The sequence below is a fragment of the Amblyomma americanum genome, chromosome 3 (genome assembly GCF_052857255.1).
Source record: "Amblyomma americanum isolate KBUSLIRL-KWMA chromosome 3, ASM5285725v1, whole genome shotgun sequence".
In the NCBI taxonomy this organism is placed as follows: domain Eukaryota; kingdom Metazoa; phylum Arthropoda; class Arachnida; order Ixodida; family Ixodidae; genus Amblyomma; species Amblyomma americanum.
The window spans coordinates 60877524-60895588 of record NC_135499.1 but is presented as its reverse complement, the minus strand read 5'-3'; the positions used below and the strand labels follow the sequence as shown (position 1 = coordinate 60895588).

At 47.2% G+C, this 18065-nt stretch overlaps 1 protein-coding gene across 1 annotated transcript; it reads right to left on the bottom strand.

Moving 5' to 3' along the window:
* Positions 1–2162: 2162 nt before the first annotated feature.
* LOC144123759 (uncharacterized) lies at positions 2163–17754 on the bottom strand. The gene is made up of 3 exons (XM_077656520.1): positions 17701–17754; positions 2533–2586; positions 2163–2249 (listed from the first exon to the last, which is right to left on the bottom strand). The coding sequence occupies exons 1-3, from the start codon at positions 17752–17754 to the stop codon at positions 2163–2165; spliced, it is 195 nt and encodes a 64-aa protein (XP_077512646.1).
* Between the last annotated feature and the right edge of the window lie 311 nt (positions 17755–18065).

Sequence of the window (18065 nt, the reverse complement as noted above, 5' to 3'; positions counted from 1 at the left end):
TTTAATACTTAATAAAGAAACCTTTTTTTTAAAGTCATGTAATGATCAATCCACCTGGTTGGTAGAATTCGATTTGTTTATTTGTAAAACCAAATCATCGGGAAAATTTTGCCATAACACTCAACACTTGTGCATTTTTAATGAATGTAGGGCCGTGCTGCGATACCATGACTGTAATATAGTTTTGTAAAACATACGGCATTTTCAAAGTCTTCCTGCAGTATAAGCCTCAAATATGAAGCTCCTTTCTTCGCGTGGTTCGTTGCAGTCTGCTTATGTAAAGGACGCAGCTGACAGGAGAAAATACTGGCATATGGAAAGCTGGCTTCAGTACCTGTCACAATAAAAAGTAAAACCTTATATTGGTTAAGCTTATGAGGACGTCAATGACATTCCACTTCATGGCCGTGCTTTGGTGCCCATGTTCAAGCTTTATTCAAGCCTAAATCATAGCAAATCCGGAACTATGCAATTGTATTACAGCTTAAGGCTTTCATCTCGAATAATAACTATATACAGGGTGTCCGCAGTTAACTTTCACGATTTTTAAAACAACTACAGAGAGCAGTACACAAACGTTGTTTTTCTACATGGGATATGCAGCCAGGCAACTGAAAACTGTGAGGATAACTGTCATCGTAATATCAGTACTTAACGAAACGAAATAATAAATATTTTATTCACTGCAGTTAGCATGCATGTTTATATTGAAACTTAGAGATGGTGACATTTTATGACTATTCAATTTTGTGCAGTTTTGGTAACGCACCTGTGCTGAGATATGCTCGTCTGAACGCTCAGCCCTGTCCGCCAAATTACGCATGCGATAGTGCTGCAGTCAGCATGCAGCTTCTTCCTATAGAGTGGTGCAGCTGTTGCCTATGGCGCTCCGTCTGGCCAGAATGTGGACCGACAGGCGACAGTGATTACTTTTCGTTCTTTGCCTGCGTTTTCGTTGTTGGCCAGCAAAAACGAAGAATGACTGTGCGGGCGAGCTGAGGCGAGCACTGCTTCTTTAAGCCATTGCTATTAGAGTGGGTGGTAAGACGTGATGCCGCTTTAGACTTCGCATGCAGTCGAGCGCAGCGTCACATCATGGAGGAGCTTCATGCCAAGTGCAGCAGTCTCGCATGCGTGATTGGAAAGATTCGGCTGAAGTTTAAGGCACGCATATCTCAGGACAAAGGCGCGTTACTAACATTGTAAAAATAGAATAATCCTCAAATGCCACTCTGGTTTGGTTTAGTTTGGTTTAACGGGGTTTAACGTCCCACAGCGACTCAGGCTATGAGAGACGCCGTAGTGAAGGGCTCCAGAAATTTCGACCACCTGGGGTTCTTTAACGTGCACTGACATCGCACAGTACACAGGCCTCTAGAATTTCGCCTCCATCGAAATTCGACCGCCGCGGCCGGGATCGAACCCGCGTCTTTCGGGCCAGCAGCCGAGCGCCATAACCACTCAGCCATCGCGGCGGCTTCAAATGCCGCTCTCTAAGTTTTCAACACAAACATGAATGCTAACTGCAGTAAATAAAAAGTTATTTTGTTGTGTTTAGTTAATTACTGATATTACGATGACATTCATCATCACAGCTTGCGTCCGCCTGGCCGAATATCCAAGGTACACAATGTTTTTTGTAGCGCTCTTTTTATTTTTTTAGATCCCGAAAGTAACTTTTAACACCCTGTATACAAGCTATTAATGCCATGCGTAGGCTATGGCTGTAGTTCATAGTATTAAATGCTTTTACATTCACCTTTTTGGTTTCATGGCAGGCACATCTGAAAAAAAAATTTGGATGCTAAACATTGTTGCCAATGACAGTTTATCTTCTGCCTTTGGGGAAAGAATGCGTGCTGCTAAAGCTCGGCCACTTAAGCTGACATCATAAATGCCAATCAGTAGAGGAACTAGTCATGGCATCTATGCGGGAACGAGTGAGTTCGTAACGATGTAAAATTCGTGGAGCATACCCTGTGAGGGAGCCCGACGCGAAACCAAACTTATCAAGCGAAAGAGTTTCGCCACAACTTGCATGACAAAATTTCAAAGAACCTATGCGAGCGACGTCCACTAACGAACACAACTGTCTCTACTGATCTTTATAATGCATTCTGTCATTTACTAAATGGCCACTGATGCTGATGCGACTGCTGACGTCAAAAAACTGCAGACCGGAGCCAACGTATGCACTGGAGGGCCACGTCTATTTCTTGTGGTATCAGGTTGAACTGAATGAGGCATTTCTGTAAGAAAGCAGCAAAGTTTTAAAAATGTAGCTCCCAAAAACATCACCGCATTGTAAGCACGAAAATTCCTACAACAAGTATTAGGTTTAATAAAAATAACTTTTGCCGTCTTATGAATGATTTCAATACTCCTAAATCTGAAGGCTGCAGGGTCATAATTGTTAACAGTATTTTGCGCTTCCAAAACCTTGAATGCTTCAATATAATTTACTAACATGCGATGTGGTTTGTGCGCTTGATTTCAAATTTTTTTTTAAAACCCAAATGATGTAGTTCATACCCTTCCGTCAATCAGGAACCCTGCAGCACCCTGCAAGTCTTTCTCCGTGAAGTTCTGGAAAATAATGTAGAGTGACCTAAATTAGCCTTTAGAGTGCGTAGCTGATATGGCTGCAGTATTAATGGCTGTCATAGACGTAATTTCATGAAAAAAACGCCTTCAGTTAGGTGGTTCAGTGCGACTTGAGTGAGCATAATGATTTATGTAAAAGCGACCGTGTGCCCAGGTTCTCGACCTAATGAAAAATATTACGTGGTCCTAGTTACTGTTACTTTGGCCTGGTCAATTTGGAGCTTCAGTACTCCGCAGTCATATGAGAATGTAGTCTTTACCATAGCATTAAAAATGGTGCGCACAAGTTAAAAGAAAATTATTGATATTGCGAAAGGTATGCAATGAAATAATATGAAACTACAGATCGGTATAAAAGCAATAATTTTGTTAAGTCCAACGTACAAATGCACCAGGTGCTAAAAATACGTGTAAACGCAATGCCATAAAGAATGTGGAGCTATAGAGTTCAGCAGGCAGTGTCGTTCAAAAGAGATTAGGTCCAAGCGCATGAATTCCATTGCCTGCACAAAACGGAAGCAATATTGGGAGTTGGTACAGAGCGAATAAATGCTGAGCCCAAACGTAACGCCACGCATTCGCACCCTCTAATAGATCGCCATGAGCCCCATCTATCAGCAAAACATCAATTACTAAACTCCTTAAACACTGCGTCATCATCTGCTTAATTGTTTTCCGAAACAGCATGCGCTAGTCACGCGCTGTTACCTTGTAGTAAGCGCCCGTAATTTTGTTTGTCGTCAGTAGCTTTACGTGTTTTTCTTTTCGCAAACTACGGTAGAATTCAACGAATGTGCTGTGGAATTCCAAGATGTATGTAATATGACGCTGTGAGCTCTAGATACATGCGTACAATCCTCAAGCAATACCATCCTACAGTGTTCGACATTGATTAAAAACACCAGCGAATTGAACTGGGGCAAGTCCCTTGGCCGGATTGATGACGAGACCGTGCTCATCGAGGCGTGAAAAGAGCAGGCGCAGGTGTTCAGCGTGTTCTTCTGGCGAGGAACTGGCAGCCAGCACATCATCGAGATACGCGAACACAAAACGCAGGCCGCAAGTGACCTCGTTGATGAAGCGTTGGAATGTCTGAGCAGCGTTTCGCAGACCAAAGGGCATACGGACGTACTCGAAGAGGCCAAACGGTGTTACAAGTGCAGTCTTAGGGATGTCTGCAGGCTCCACCGGGATCTGATGTTAGGCCTTCACCAGGTCAATCTTGTAAAATATGGTCATGCCATGCAGGTCGGCCGGAAAGTCATCAATACGAGGGAGATGACATCGATCCGGAACAGTGCGGGCGTTGAGGGCACGATAGTCGCTGCAGGGGCGCCAATCGCCAGGGTCACGTTCCAGCGCCATACGCAGCGCTGAAGACCAACTGCTTGACGACGGCCGAATGATGCCCAATTGCAGCATATGGTCGAATTCGCAGCGGTCAGTGACGAGGCGGTCGCCAGTAAGGCGGCGTGGTCGGCAGTGCACGGTGGGCCCGTAGTGACTATATGGTGCGTGACGGTGTGACGGACGGGAAGCTGAAGCTCAAGGTTGCTGGGCCACGTGATGGCAGGAATATCGGCCAGAACCGCAGCAAAGGCGGACGACGGCAGCTGCGGAGCGGCTTGGAGGATGGAGGTGGCCACCGGGACGAGGAAGCCGTTCACAGACAAGTGAGTCCTGTGGTCCACCAGTCGATGAGATCGAAGGTCGACAGCCAGGCCAAAAGTGGCGAGAAAGTCCGCTCCGAGGATCGCAAACCGCACGTCCGCGATAACGAAAATCCATCGGAATGTGCGGCGTAAGCAGAAATCGAGGGTGACTGAGCGCTGACTAGACGGTTCCGGCCCAGCGGCAGGCCGATATGTTGGCGGCGGCAACTCGCACCGTCATGCGTGTCACTGGCTGACGCAGACGAGAAACCACTCAACATATCGGCCTGCCGCTGGTGCGACGCCGTTGAGTCAAGGCTGCAGGTGATTTCGTTTGCTCAAACCACGCTTAAGAGCAGCACGATCGTGGCGCGAAAGTGCGTGTCACGTTGTTTGTTTTGTATTTCGCGGCTTTAGAGCTGTGAAAAAAAGACCCACGTGAGGGTTTTCTTATATTAAATGATGGAATGGGGGTCTCTGAAGGTGCTCGACAACTCTTCAAATGTAATTTTTTGTCTAAAGTCAATATTTATTAATTTAGGTAATTAAACTAAATTAAATTATTAATTAAATGCGAAACAAAAAATTACCTGTGGTGCGCAAGATGGCTGTCACCAATATGTAACTGGTTTCGCTCGCGTGCCTGTAATAATTTATTTTAACCCTTGGCTCAAGTTAGCTGGGACACCCGGTATATTAGTAAATGTTTAATGCATAATAAATATACTAAGGGGGAAAAGTGTTATTTTTGACATCTTTGTAAGAATTTTCAAAATGTTAATGTTAGCATACTTAGAAAGCATTCGTATTGGAATTTAAGCATAAGGACAAAAAAATACATATTTAATATGAAATTAATACAATATGTTCGAAATTCATTTTTAGCACAGCCTTTTTTCGCTAAGGAAAGCTGGTATCTTCACATTTAACAGCACGATAACAGTTATAAAAAAAAGCCCGCCACCATCTGGAAGACGTTGAAGTAATGAGCGTTAGCTTTAATGGCCATGCGCAAAACGATAGTCTTTCCGCTTCCAGCGGGGCCAGTGAAGAAAACCCTGAGCGGTTCGGAAAGGTAACAATTTTGCACCTAGAGGAGCGATCGACGCCTAGCGCCATCCACCAGAGAAATGCCATGCACGTCTACCCGTTGTCGAGTTACACACCCTCAAGGTACGTCCTAAACAGAATTTTCTTACCTTGGGGGGGGGGGGGGGGGGGTGAAGTTGGGCCGAGAGTTCTGCTTGCGGTGCGCTATGGTAACGCTTCAATTAGTAATTGCATGTATACAATGTTTCACTATCATCATAATTATCATCCTGACTTCACCCACTGCAGGGCAAAGGCCACTCCCAAATGTCTCCAATTAACCCTCTACTTTGCCAGCTGCGCCCCCCCTATGCCTCCAAACTTCTTAATCTCATCCGCCCACCTAGCTTTCTGCCGCCCCCTGCTACGCTTGCCTTCTCTTGGAATACACTCCGTTACCCTTGAGGACTAGCGGTTGTCTTGCCTTCGCATTACATGCCCTGCCCAAGCCCATTTCTTCCTCTTGATTTCCACTAGGATGTCACTAACCCGTGTTTGTTCCCTCACCCACTCTGCTCGCTTCCGGTCTCTTAACGTTACACCTATTATTTGTCTTTCAATGGCTCCCTGCGTTGTCCTTAACTTAAGCTGAACCCTTTTCGTTAGCCTCCACGTTTCTTCCCCGTAGGTTAGTACCGGTAATATACAGCTGTTGTGCACATTTCTCTTGAGAAATATTGGTAAACTGCTATTCATTATCTGAGAGAACCTGCCATATGCGCTCCACCGCATTCTTATCCTTCTAGTTTTTTCCTTCTCATGATCCGGATCAGCTGTCACTACCTGCCTTCAGTAGACAAATTCCTTTACCACTTACAGCACCACGCTTCCAATTGTGAACTGCTCTTCTCTTACTAGGCTGTTGAACATTACTTTCGTTTTCTGCATGTTAATGTTTAGACCCACCGTTTTGCTCTGCCTGTCTAAATCATTGATCATGCTTTGCAGTTCATCTCGTGAGTGACTCAGCAAGGCAATGTCATCAGCGAATCGCAGATTATTTAGGTATTCTCCATTAACTCTTATCCCCGACTGTTTTCAATTCAGGCCTCGCAATACCTCCTGTAAAGGGGCAGTGAATAGCATTGGCGACATCGTATCTCCCTGCCTGACGCCCTTCCTTCTTGTAATTTTATTGCTGAATTTATGGAGGACTATGGTAGCCGTGCAGTTGCTATAGATATCTTCCAGTATTTTCACATAAGGCTCATCTACGCCCTAATTCCGCTATGCCTGTATCACAGCTGAGGTTTCCACTGAGTCTAATGCTTTCTCGTAATCAATGAAGGCTATATATAGGGGTTGGTTGTATTGTGCGCATTTCTCTATCAGGTGATTGATAGTGTGAATATGATCTATTGTTGAATATCCTTTACGAAAGCCTGCGTGATCATTAGGCTGATTAGAGTCTAAGGTGCCCTGACAATGTTTACCAATATTTAATTGTGGGTTTATTTCTATACCACAACCGATAGCGTTTTCTTTGCCTACCAAATTCGGTACACAACTGTCCCCGGATGGGTGGAGCTTGTTGTCGGAATATATATACCGGATGTCCCAGCTAACAAGAACCAAGGGTTAAAAATGAATTATTAGAGACAGCCGAGTGAAACCAGATGCATATTAATGACAGCCATCTTGCGCACCACAGGCAATTTTTTTGTTTCGCAATTAATTAATATCATGATTATTTCAATTATCAAGATTAATAAATATTGACTTTAGGCAACACATTGTATATGGAAAGTTGTAGAGCTCCTTCAGAAACCCCCATTCCATCATTTACGATAAGGATACACTCACGTCTGTCTTTTTTTCCCGCCTGCAAAGAAAGCCCGCGAAATGCAAAAAAAAACCACGTGACTACGACATTCGCGAGCCACGATCGTGCTGCTCTCAAGCGTGGTTTGAGCAAACGAAATCAGCTGCTGCCTTAACTCGACAGCCCCGCAGCAGCGGCAGGCCGACGTGTTGGCGGTGGTTTTGTCGTCCGCGTCAGCCAGTTGACACACGTGACGATGCAAGTTGCAGCGAGCGCACTGCGCTTTTGCGATAACGAAATATTCCCAATCTCACAAGATAATAGGATGGCGAGTTTGCTTTGTAACTGAGAAGTAAAAGAGAAATTCAAGGCATACATTTTCGTCAGGAGTTGTTGGCGGCAGTGTTGTCGCTTCCTAAAGAGGATCTTGAATGCTGGAAGCAGTGGTCAGGCAAACTTTGTACTGTGCTTTTGTGATGCCTGTCACAAGCGAGATGGAAGCTTTGGTGTAGTGATTTCCAGCGTTTAAGATATGCCGTTTACAAATGAAGAGAAAGCAGACATGGTTCTGGCTCTAGGAGCATCTCATGGGAACCGAAGGCGCGCTGCAGACCTTATGCAACAATGGCACCCAGGCAGACGGCCAAGTCCAATAACGATCCTGCGTACCTTCCAGACGCTGCGACGGACGGGCAGCTTTCCGTCCACGCGGCGCAGAGCACCCGTTTTTGGTGAGGATGTTGAGACAAACATTGTTCGCTATTCGCTTTGGATCCCCAAGCAAGCCTCCGGAGCGTGAGCCACGGTACCGGAGTTTCCAAGTCATCAGTGTGGCGGGTACTGCGGAAGAACCGCCTGCACCCGTACCATGCACGGACGAAGGTCCCATGAGGGGGAGGAGGTTGTTAAGTGGGAATGGTGTTAGGATGGAAAGGTGAATCTTGGCCAGGCATGATGGCTGCCAGAGCTGAGTAACCAGTTTACCTGCAAAACTGTGAAAAGAAAATGCCAGCTCAGCAGAAAGGCACCCGGGGGTGCGGAGCGTGGACAGAGAGCGAGCGTGCGCTTGAATGGCTGTGTGTTCAGCTGCGACAGGCGGCTTGGTATAACTGGCTGCGTTGACCTGAAAAACTCACATAAGAAATTAGCATATCACCCGCCGCGGTGGCTCAGTGGATAGGGCGCTTGACTACTGATCCGGAGTTCCCGGGTTCGAACCCGATCGCGGCGGCTGCGTTTTTATGGAGGAAAAACGCTAAGGCGCCCGTGTGCTGTGCGATGACAGTGCACGTTAAAGATCCCCAGGTGGTCTAAATAATACCGGAGACCTCCACTACGGCACGTCTTCTTCCTTTCTTCTTTCACTCCCTCATTTATCCCTTCCCTTACGGCGCGGTTCAGGTGTCCAACGATATATGAGACAGATACTGCGCCATTTCCTTTCCCCAAAAAACCACTTAATATTATTATTATTAATTAGCATAGCAGTAATACCCGAAAATAATTTTTTGAATTTGTTTTCCAGCTGCACTGTATCTTACTTAATGTGTGTCTTCCACACTCCCCTCTTTAATGCCTTCTGGTCATGAGGGTACTTAAATAAATAAATAAAATTTACGACGGTGGCGCAAGTAGTGAATATCTGAAACGAGGGTTAAAATCGTAGATCTTGTGGAACAGACATATGCGCAAAATTTTACGGCGGACTGTTAGGGCGCCAACTACTGATCCGGAGTTCCCGGGTTCGAACCCGACCGCGGCGGCTGCGTTTTTATGGAGGAAAAAGGCTAAGGCGCCCGTTTGCTGTGCGATGTCAGTGCACGTTAAAGATCCCCAGGTGGTCGAAATTATTCCGGAGCCCTCCATTACGACACCACTTCTTCCTTTCTTCTTTCACTCCCTCCTTTATACCTTCCCTTACGGCGCGGTTCAGGTGTGCAACGATATATGAGACAGATACTGTGCCATTTCCTTTCCCCCCAAAACCAATTATTATTATTATGAAATTAAAAAGAAAAAAAGAAAACGTGGAGGCGTGTCAAGAGAAAGAGTGAAAGGAAGGAGGTGTGGAAACAAATGCAGAAGCCAGGTATTCCTGAGAAAACATGGCAAGAGAAGCACGGCAAAATAATAATAAAAATTGGTTTTGGGGGAAAGGAAATGGCGCAGTATCTGTCTCATATATCGTTGGACACCTGAACCGCGCCGTAAGGGAAGGTATAAAGGAGGGAGTGAAAGAAGAAAGGAAGAAGAGGTGCCGTAGTGGAGGGCTCCGGAATAATTTCGACCACCTGGGGATCTTTAACGTGGACTGACATCGCACAGCAAACGGGCGCCTTAGCGTTTTTCCTCCATAAAAACTCAGCCGCCGCGGTCGGGTTCGAACCCGGGAACTCCGGATCAAAAAAACTAAAGTGAATTTTAACAAAGAAAAAATTGTTATTGAGGGGTTAAAGGACGGGTCGTGGCGGGAGGGTAGGGTGAGTGAGTGAGTGAGTAAACGTTTATTGAAGAGGATGGTGGCTGGAGCGCATGTGGTTGGGCCTTCAGTCCAGGGGTCCGGGGGCTTCTGCTGACCTTCGGGCGATGAGAAGCAGCGCTGGTCAGCTTAACCTCCCAAAGGTCCAGGGTCGCATTACGCAGCTTTGGATAATGGGGTTTTTGGGGCCATGTTCATGTGATACGTGTTAGGCTTGGGGTGCCGCCGTACCATGGACATTTGTCTTCGTGAAGTGTTGGGTGTAGGTGACGTAAATATCGTAGGTTTGGATATATGTTTGAAGATCCTGTAGGAGGCAGGAGTCTTCAGAGGAGAGGGAGGGATGAGGGAGAGGGGTCTATTAGGACGTTGGGTATATAGTCGGGTGGCGACGTGGGAGGATTGGGGTATAGGGCAAAAGGGGGTAGCCCCACTCGGTGACGTTGCCCTCAACGGCCTTGTGGTCGGTGACCCAGGTGATCACGTGGTCTTGCTTGAACGTGTATCCCGGGATGAGTAGCGCCTGTCGAGGGGCACTTCAGAGGCGACTTCAGTCTGTAAATATGTGAGAGCTGTTGGAGTGGCTGTCACTCACTCTTATGGCGAGGGCAATCGCTTCAGCGGCTGTCGAGTCTGGCTCTCGGACAGGGATTACCAGAAGTGGAGTGTTGGTGCTGTCTACGGCAACACAGCCGAATGTCTGTGTGTGCGCACAGAAGGCGATGTAAACGTAGACAGCGGTAGAATCGTGCCCGTACTGTTTTCGCAGACGCGGAGTCGGGCCCGTCTCCTGGCCTTCTCGAGTTCATGGTGCATGTCTCTGGGGATACGGCTTGGGTAAATGTGGGTGCGGATAGGGAGGTTAGTATTCCTGTGAGCGCGAGTTTTCGGTTTGCTCGGGTATTCTTGGTGTGTTGGGGGATGGCTCGTTCCGCGGAGGTAGTGAGTAAGCGCGTCCGTTGGCGGAGACGACCGCATCTCAGATTTCACCGATGGTGTTGTGGATGCCCATAGTCACAAGTCGAGATGCTGACGTGCAAATGGGGAGTTTTAAAGCGGTCTAGAAGTGCACACATTAGGACCCAGACTTTTATTGGCTGGTCTTGGTGAGGTGGAGGTAGGGAAGGCTGTACTGAATGCGACTGATAACAAGGGCCTTGACGAGTCGGAGAATGGCCTCTTCGCGCTTGCCTTTTCTGTACCCCGCTATGCGGCGGGTCATGCGACTGATGTTGAGTACCGAGGTGCGGAGGGTCTCCAGGGTGTGGGTGCGTTTGCTGTCTTGTTGAACACAGAGGCCGAGGACTGGGATAAGCGGGCGTTGCTCAATGAGACGGCCATGGATTCGGAAGCATACTGGGCCAGGCGACCTGTAGCGGGGTCCATGTAGTCGAATATTGATTCAGTATTTTTTTCCGGGGCACATAGCATGCCGCTGCTGATGACGAAATCCTCGACGGCTAGGATAGCTTTATGAACAGCCTCGTCCGAGGCCGCGAGGAAGTTCAGAGTACACCATAAGATAACATCGCTTACATACATGGTGTAGCCGATGTTTTCTTGAGGAGTTAGTTAGTAGGCCAAGGGAGCCATATTGATATTAAAAAGGAGAAGGAAGGGGACAGCTATTTGGGGGGGCTTTATTATATGTGTAGAATGTTGGGATCGTATGGTGCCCATGCCGATTGTGGCGCTGCGGTTGTAAAGGAAGGCGGTTATGTGCTGCTAGATGCGTATGCCGCAGTTGATATGATTGAGACCATTGAGGATGAGTGTGTGGGCGAGAGAGAGAGAGGGTTTATTGACGTAAAAGGCAGAGACGTTGGCCTGAAAAATAAATCTCTGGCCTGCTACTCTACACTGGGAAACGGGAAGAGGAGAAAAAAGAGATTCACGATGAGGGATGAATATAATTGAAGGAGGCAGATGAAAAATACATAAAAATTAAAAAACACAAGGCACACTTCCTAACATCACCAACGCGAGGCAAGGTCCTTGTGGCTTAAAAAGCGTGAGAGCGCTCGCGTTGCCTGTACAGTTTTTAAGAGCGCTCTCACGCTTTTTAAGCGACACGGACCTTTGTCAAATGCCCCCTTGATGTCCGGGTGAGGAGAAGGTGTTCGCCTCTAGATTGGATGCCCGTGAGTACATCGTTTTGTAGGAGGAGAAAGGCGTCTTGGGCAGAAAGTCCGGGGTGGAAACCGAGTATGCACGGGGGAGATTCTTAGTCTCAATAGAGCTTTGGAGACGGCAATGAATGACCCGTTCATAGACCTTGCCGAGGCAAGGCGTGAGAGAGATGGGGCGGAGTGCCTTAATAGAGGGAGGTTTGTTGGGCTTTAAATTGAGGATGATCTCCGCGTATTTCCACTCTGGAGGAAGGTTACCAGGGATCCATAGTTGGTTATGTAGGAATGTCGTGAGGGCATGAATGTTTTCGCTGCAGAGCTTACGTATGGTAGCATTTCTAATTTCCACCGCTCCCGGGACGCTAGACCTGGTGGCCTACCGCACAGCGGCATACACCGCCTCATTGGTGTTTGGTTCGGCGGAGAAGCCGGTATATGGAGCAGTGGCTAGGGGCGGGTGGTAGGCAACTAAGTATTCTGTGCGAAGCTCGTCGAGCAGGGCTTGTTCGGAACGCTTATAGGTGTGGGCTATGGTCTGCAGGGTGCTATGGGTGGCGGCTTTGGTGGTGTCCGGGTTGAGTAGGCCCCTGGACCCAATTTTCTGTGGATGGCTGAGAGGCATATTCTTGGGCTCGCTCTGAGGTTTGCGATGCGGCGCTTAAGTATTCGATTGTGATTTTCTTGTTGTTATAAACGCAGGAGGCCATGCCGTGCCTTCCAGAGGTATAGGAGGTGGTTGTCAGCTGACGGGTATTCTTCAGTGCGTTGCAGGCGGCGGGTGTATTTGGAGTGATGATCAAATAAGTTTTGGGTCCATTATGCTGCCTGGTATGGTTGATGATTGGGGTGCTCTCACCCGGAATTTCTTCCAGTCCGTGATGCGGATGGTGCCCATTGGTTTTCAGTGTTGATGGGCATAGATAATGATCGATAGGTTGAAATGTTCGCTTCCTAGGGCCTCCCCTAGGTTGGTCCAGGCGCGTCGTGGAATGTTCCGGGTGAAAGTGAGATCGGGGCAGGTATCACGGGATATGCTGTTGCGCAGGTGGGTGGATGAGGTGAAGTCGGTCAGAAGATTTAGTCCCAGTGCATTTACTGCGCCCCCTGTAGGCCAAGCCCTTTAGCCGTATCGGCGTGGTATGCCCATGTAGTGTGGGTGACGTTGACGTCTTCCAGTAGCGCGCGAGTGCGCAGTGCCAAGTGGTGACATTTCAAGAAGAGAGCACCAAAGGGTAGGGTGAAAGAAACGAAGAAGCCCTGGAGCTGTAGGAGGTGAAGGTGAGCGGCGCACGCCTCGACAACCAGGCAGCGCTCCGTCTCATCGCTAGAAGGTCGGCAGAAACCTTCGCAGCCCAGGCGTGTAGGCCCACTGATATGCGCTCCAGCCACTATTCTTTTCAATAAATGTTTACTCACTCACTCACCCTACCCTTCCATCCCGACCCGTCCTTTACGCCCTCAATGACATTTCTCTCTCTCTCTTTGTTAAATTTAACTTTAGCTTGTGCCCTGTTGTTCTTACCATCATTTCTCAGGAACACTTGGCTTCCCAACCACCTTTCCATCCCCTCTTCCTTTCATGTTTTCTCTGAACTCGCCCCACATGCTTTCTTTGTCCTTTATTTTTATTTTTCAGGTATTTCGTTTCTCCATGCTCACTAAATGTGTATCTGAGCTTTTCAGGTGAACGCAGCCAGTCATACCAAACCACCAGTCGCAGCCGAACGCACAGCCTTTAAATTTCACGCTCGCTATCTTTCCTCACTCCACACCCCCTGATTCATTTCTTCTGGGCTGGCGATTTTTATTTTCAGTTTTGCAGATCAGCCGGTTAATCAGCTTTAGCAGCTATTATGCCTGGACAAGATTCAGTCTCCCCATCCTAACAGCATTCCCACTTCACACACTTCCCGGAGGGATGACTGAAAGCCTGCCAATGATGAACTCTTTGCCAAGACGGATACAGGTCCTATTGTTGCAACGCTGGCAAGCACCCTGAGTTAAGTATGCCTTAATTAGTTCACAGTTGAAGGTCGAATGCGTATTGGCAAAATTTTGTGCATGATTGCATTACATGTATATGTTTAGATGGCGCTTTGCTATCTATAGGAACAATCACATCAGTTTTGTTCCACTTATCTTTTTCGACCCATTTATCTGCTTTTCTTGGACCAAGACCTGCTCTGTCAATAATGTCACCCACTCGGACAGGCGCAAGCTAAGAAATGACCAGCGTTGAAGGGAAGCAATAGTTTCAGTACAACACCCCTACACTGCTTTACGCGCCTTTCTCCCACTGCTTAGGAACAAATAGATTAAATCAAAGGAACTGGGCGGACAAGTTTTTTTTTTCATATAGTTTGCAGATGTGTTCTTTTCAGTCTTTTCACGTGCCCATTGTTTTATTAACTACTCCCATCTTTGAAATGATCATCGATCGCTCATTGTGCGCACAGGTTGTAAACAAGAAGCGGAGTACGCTTTCACAGATTTTTTTTTCCGAAGGAACAACATGCGTTCATGCTACCGCCATTTCCAATTTTTCTAATGTGTATAAAAATGGCGAACTTCTGCGTAGCAAAACCAGGAACGAAAAGGTTGCCAGCGCGTTCCACCATACCGGCTGATGCAAGCTATGCTCGACAAGCTGAACACATTTGAAAAAGAGCTCCTCGCAACTCCCTGCGCATTCCATGTAAAACACAATATTTAAAACAGGAAGTAAACACATAATTTTACAAGAAAGGTTTCAACCTTATTGTCCTGAACGAAAATGACTGGAGAGCTATACTGCGACACTGAAAAGCTTTCATTATTATATTTTATATACAGCGACACAAAGAGGCGTTTACAAGCATGTCAGGATTTGTTATTGTCCTGCGCAACTACCGGCATATTAGAACCCACTGCACACAGACGGTGCACTTCTCTGTAAAAGCCTCTTCGTGATTTGCACGAGTAAAAGGACGGCACGGGAACAGAACAAAACACTAACAACCAGGCCGGCAGACTGTCCCTTTCGTCGCAGACATCCTTAAAGGGGCTGTGAAACTCCTTCCGAGGAGAGCACATTAACTAACTTAATCACTGCACTGTGTGGCCATGAAAACGAGAGCCAAGTAATATTCTTCTACACGCAGCAGACGACCCACAATCACGCGTCAAAGTTGGCGAGCCCTTACCGGCGACTTTTTCATGCTCGCACCCTCATCCGTCCCCCGCATCTGCGTATAGAAGGTGAGAGGTGGCCATTGGTTAGATTCTTTCAGACGTCAGGCAGCTACCGTGGCCGCGGCCAATCAACCGCTTAGCTCCGGCGGGTCGGGAAGCTCCGCTCCCAGAGGCGGGTCGGCGAAGGAGCGCCTACCTTCCAGCGTGCAAAAAGTGACGAGAGGAGAGGGAAAGGCGCGAAGACGCTGAAATTCATATTTTAACTACAGATAACATAGCTTCTATAAAGCGCATTTAAAAAATCCTTGCTGGACACTATTCGTGAAGCGGCGTGCTTCAATATCACAGGCATGCCGCAACTTTATTCCCCCCTTCAGAGCCCCCTTCACAGCCCCTTTAAGCTCGAATATCGTTTGTCTAAAATACTTATCGGAGAAACAATAGGCTCAGCGCAGTGCTTCAAGCTTGCCGCCGAAGATACAATAAACCTATCGCATTAGATGGGCATTACATGAAGCAATTCAAACCCTTCTGCTTTGAAAGTGCTCGCCGGTGTTGAATGAAACGGCAGTAGAGCTGGTGTAATGTCTGGTAAGGGGATGAGGTTGCCTTTGATAGTTCAGTGGTGGTGACTTTCGAAGAGGTCTTGACTATAGACAGATTCTGAGAATTTTGAGATAAGTTTAAGACTTTCTTGTATTAGCAAACAGTAAGCCTGCCTTGACGTGTGCTAGCATAATGAAAGCAGTTGAATTCTTACACAGATACCATTAGAGAGGACTCACCTTTGCTCACGTAAACTCTAGCAGTAAAAGCATACACGTTTTAGGCAACGATATCAACTGGTAAGAAAGGCATGCAAGGTGGTCCTCCAGAATAACGGCCCGAGGGGCGAGTTGGTACATGATGAAATGAACGGCTGCGCAAATCAGGACACAGACAAGAAAGAGACACAACATGCGCAAATGTGCGCATGTGGTGTCTCTTTCTTGTCTGCGTCCTGTGTCTGTGTCGAATAAGTATAATGTGCATTTTGTCTTTTCTGCGTCACAAAAGCTCATGGCCTCTCTTGTTCATTGTGGCCAAACCAAACAATGACACGGTATTTGCGGTTTGGGTGGGGGGGAGGGGGGAAGGGGTTATGAGAAATTCTCTAGAAAAGGGCTTTGACGTGCGTTGCCATCGCACATCGCACGCGCGTCCTCGACCGTTATTCGATCCCACAGCCAAGAGCTGGATCAAGGCCGCCCCATGAGAAACGAGACAGTTCAGGCATCAGTACGGATGTGCGGTCGTTGTACTATCTGAACATCTGATGACGTGTATAAGGATGCATACAAAACACCCCAGTAAAGGCTACGAGCTGAAGGCGATGGATTTTAGAAATGCGCTGTTCTCACAAGTAGTCGAGCCAACCTGAGAAGTCTAGTTCGCTTGTCAGCGAACTTGCGAAATGAAGTATTATCTTTGGATCGACAACATAGCTTCGAAGCATGAGTTTTCCTGCAAGGACTTATGAAATCTGCCATTAGAATTTGCCGCTAGTGGCGTTAGAACGCTGAGTAGGAGTCACGATGACGCAGCACGCAAAACGATAGACACAGCGAATCTGTCAGAGGCGCGTCTACAGCGCCGCGCAACAAGCAGTTCTGATTTCTTGATAGCTAAATGTAGGTACTTCACTGCTCGCAAAGGTGTTAATACCTAGAAAAACTTTTTTCACTTATGAATTAGCGCATTGCCTTTACATCTGCGGCAGAATGTGATGCGAACGTGCGAAAAAAGGCTAGTCATGGGAGCTCCGTACAACGTGGGTGCCCCCATACGTGGGGGCCCTTGTGCTATCTATCGTGATTTCTTCTTTGAGGACACGCACTAACGACACAACAGACTCTCATTCTAGACATCTCGTTAATTTCATCCGAACCCATCAGCTTGCGGTATTCTTCGATAAAAGAAACATAAGTATTTTAATCTGCAAAAATAAAGTACCCTGTGCGAGGCACAAGCTGGGCATGAGGAGTTTACTCTGCGGTTTGCGAGAAGCAGCTAATGCACGCTCCAGAGGTCAGAGAGTGTGACCCAGTGGCTTTATAATGTCAGAAGCATGGTGGTTCCTGGCAAGAATATGCCCAGTAAGTGCGGCTTTGGTCAGGGTGTTCCCAAGAGTGTAGACAGCAGTATTTTGGGAGGTTATTGGTGGTACAGTTGTCCACTGGTCACAAGGCAATGATACGTACTCCCCTCGCGTGAACAAAGCTTGATCCTCATTGCTGCCCATGATGTGGACGGGTGCTGGGTCACTGTTCTCACAGCAACCCATAAGTCCTGCCTTCAGGAAATCCGTCAGAGAAATCCTGTCATCAGTCAGAAAAATAATGCAGATATTCGCCTTGGCAGCCACATCGTGAAATGAGACAAGACGCAAACGTTTCAGTATTCTAAGATGAATGAGCGATAAGTTCAACGCCTTGTCGATCTGTCGCATTGCCCGGTTATCGAGCAGCTTTCACCCACCGTGGTGGCTGAGTTGTTGGGACGCTCAGCTACTGAGCCGGAGGACACGGATTTTCAACTACTTTAGCGACCGCGTTTCTTCGGCGGCCAAACGGGAAAGGCGCCCGTGTACTGTGCTACCTCAGCGCACGTTAAATAACCTCAGATGTTCTAAATTATTAGGAATCCGACCACTACAGCGTCTCTCACATCCCGCAGATCACTTCGGGACGTTAAACTCCATAAATTAAAAATTCTCGAGCAGCTTTCATCCCTTGGCATAGAATGAAGAAATGTATCCGCCAAGTGCTTACTTACCGTCGTGAAGCGGTTCAGAGCCATAAGAGTGTTCTTTACGGCGCATTCGGTCATCACTTCGCCAAAACGATTTTTGTTCTGTGGACAGCGGTTAGGTTGGAGTAAACGAACAAAATACGAAATTATAGCTTCCGTGCATACCCAGCAATTCTGGACAGAAATATTTTTCAACGAGAAAGCTTTTATGAACCCATTTTATATATTATAAGTTTGATATTTATATATAACAATCAATATACCCGCAGATCTCCACTCGGAAGCCTTTCACTATCTTCCTATTAACGTTTTTGCGGTTGTGAAGGGAGTTCTGCATTGGATTTCTGTGGCAGTCTTGAACTGCTCGATGCGAGCGATGGAAATGTGAA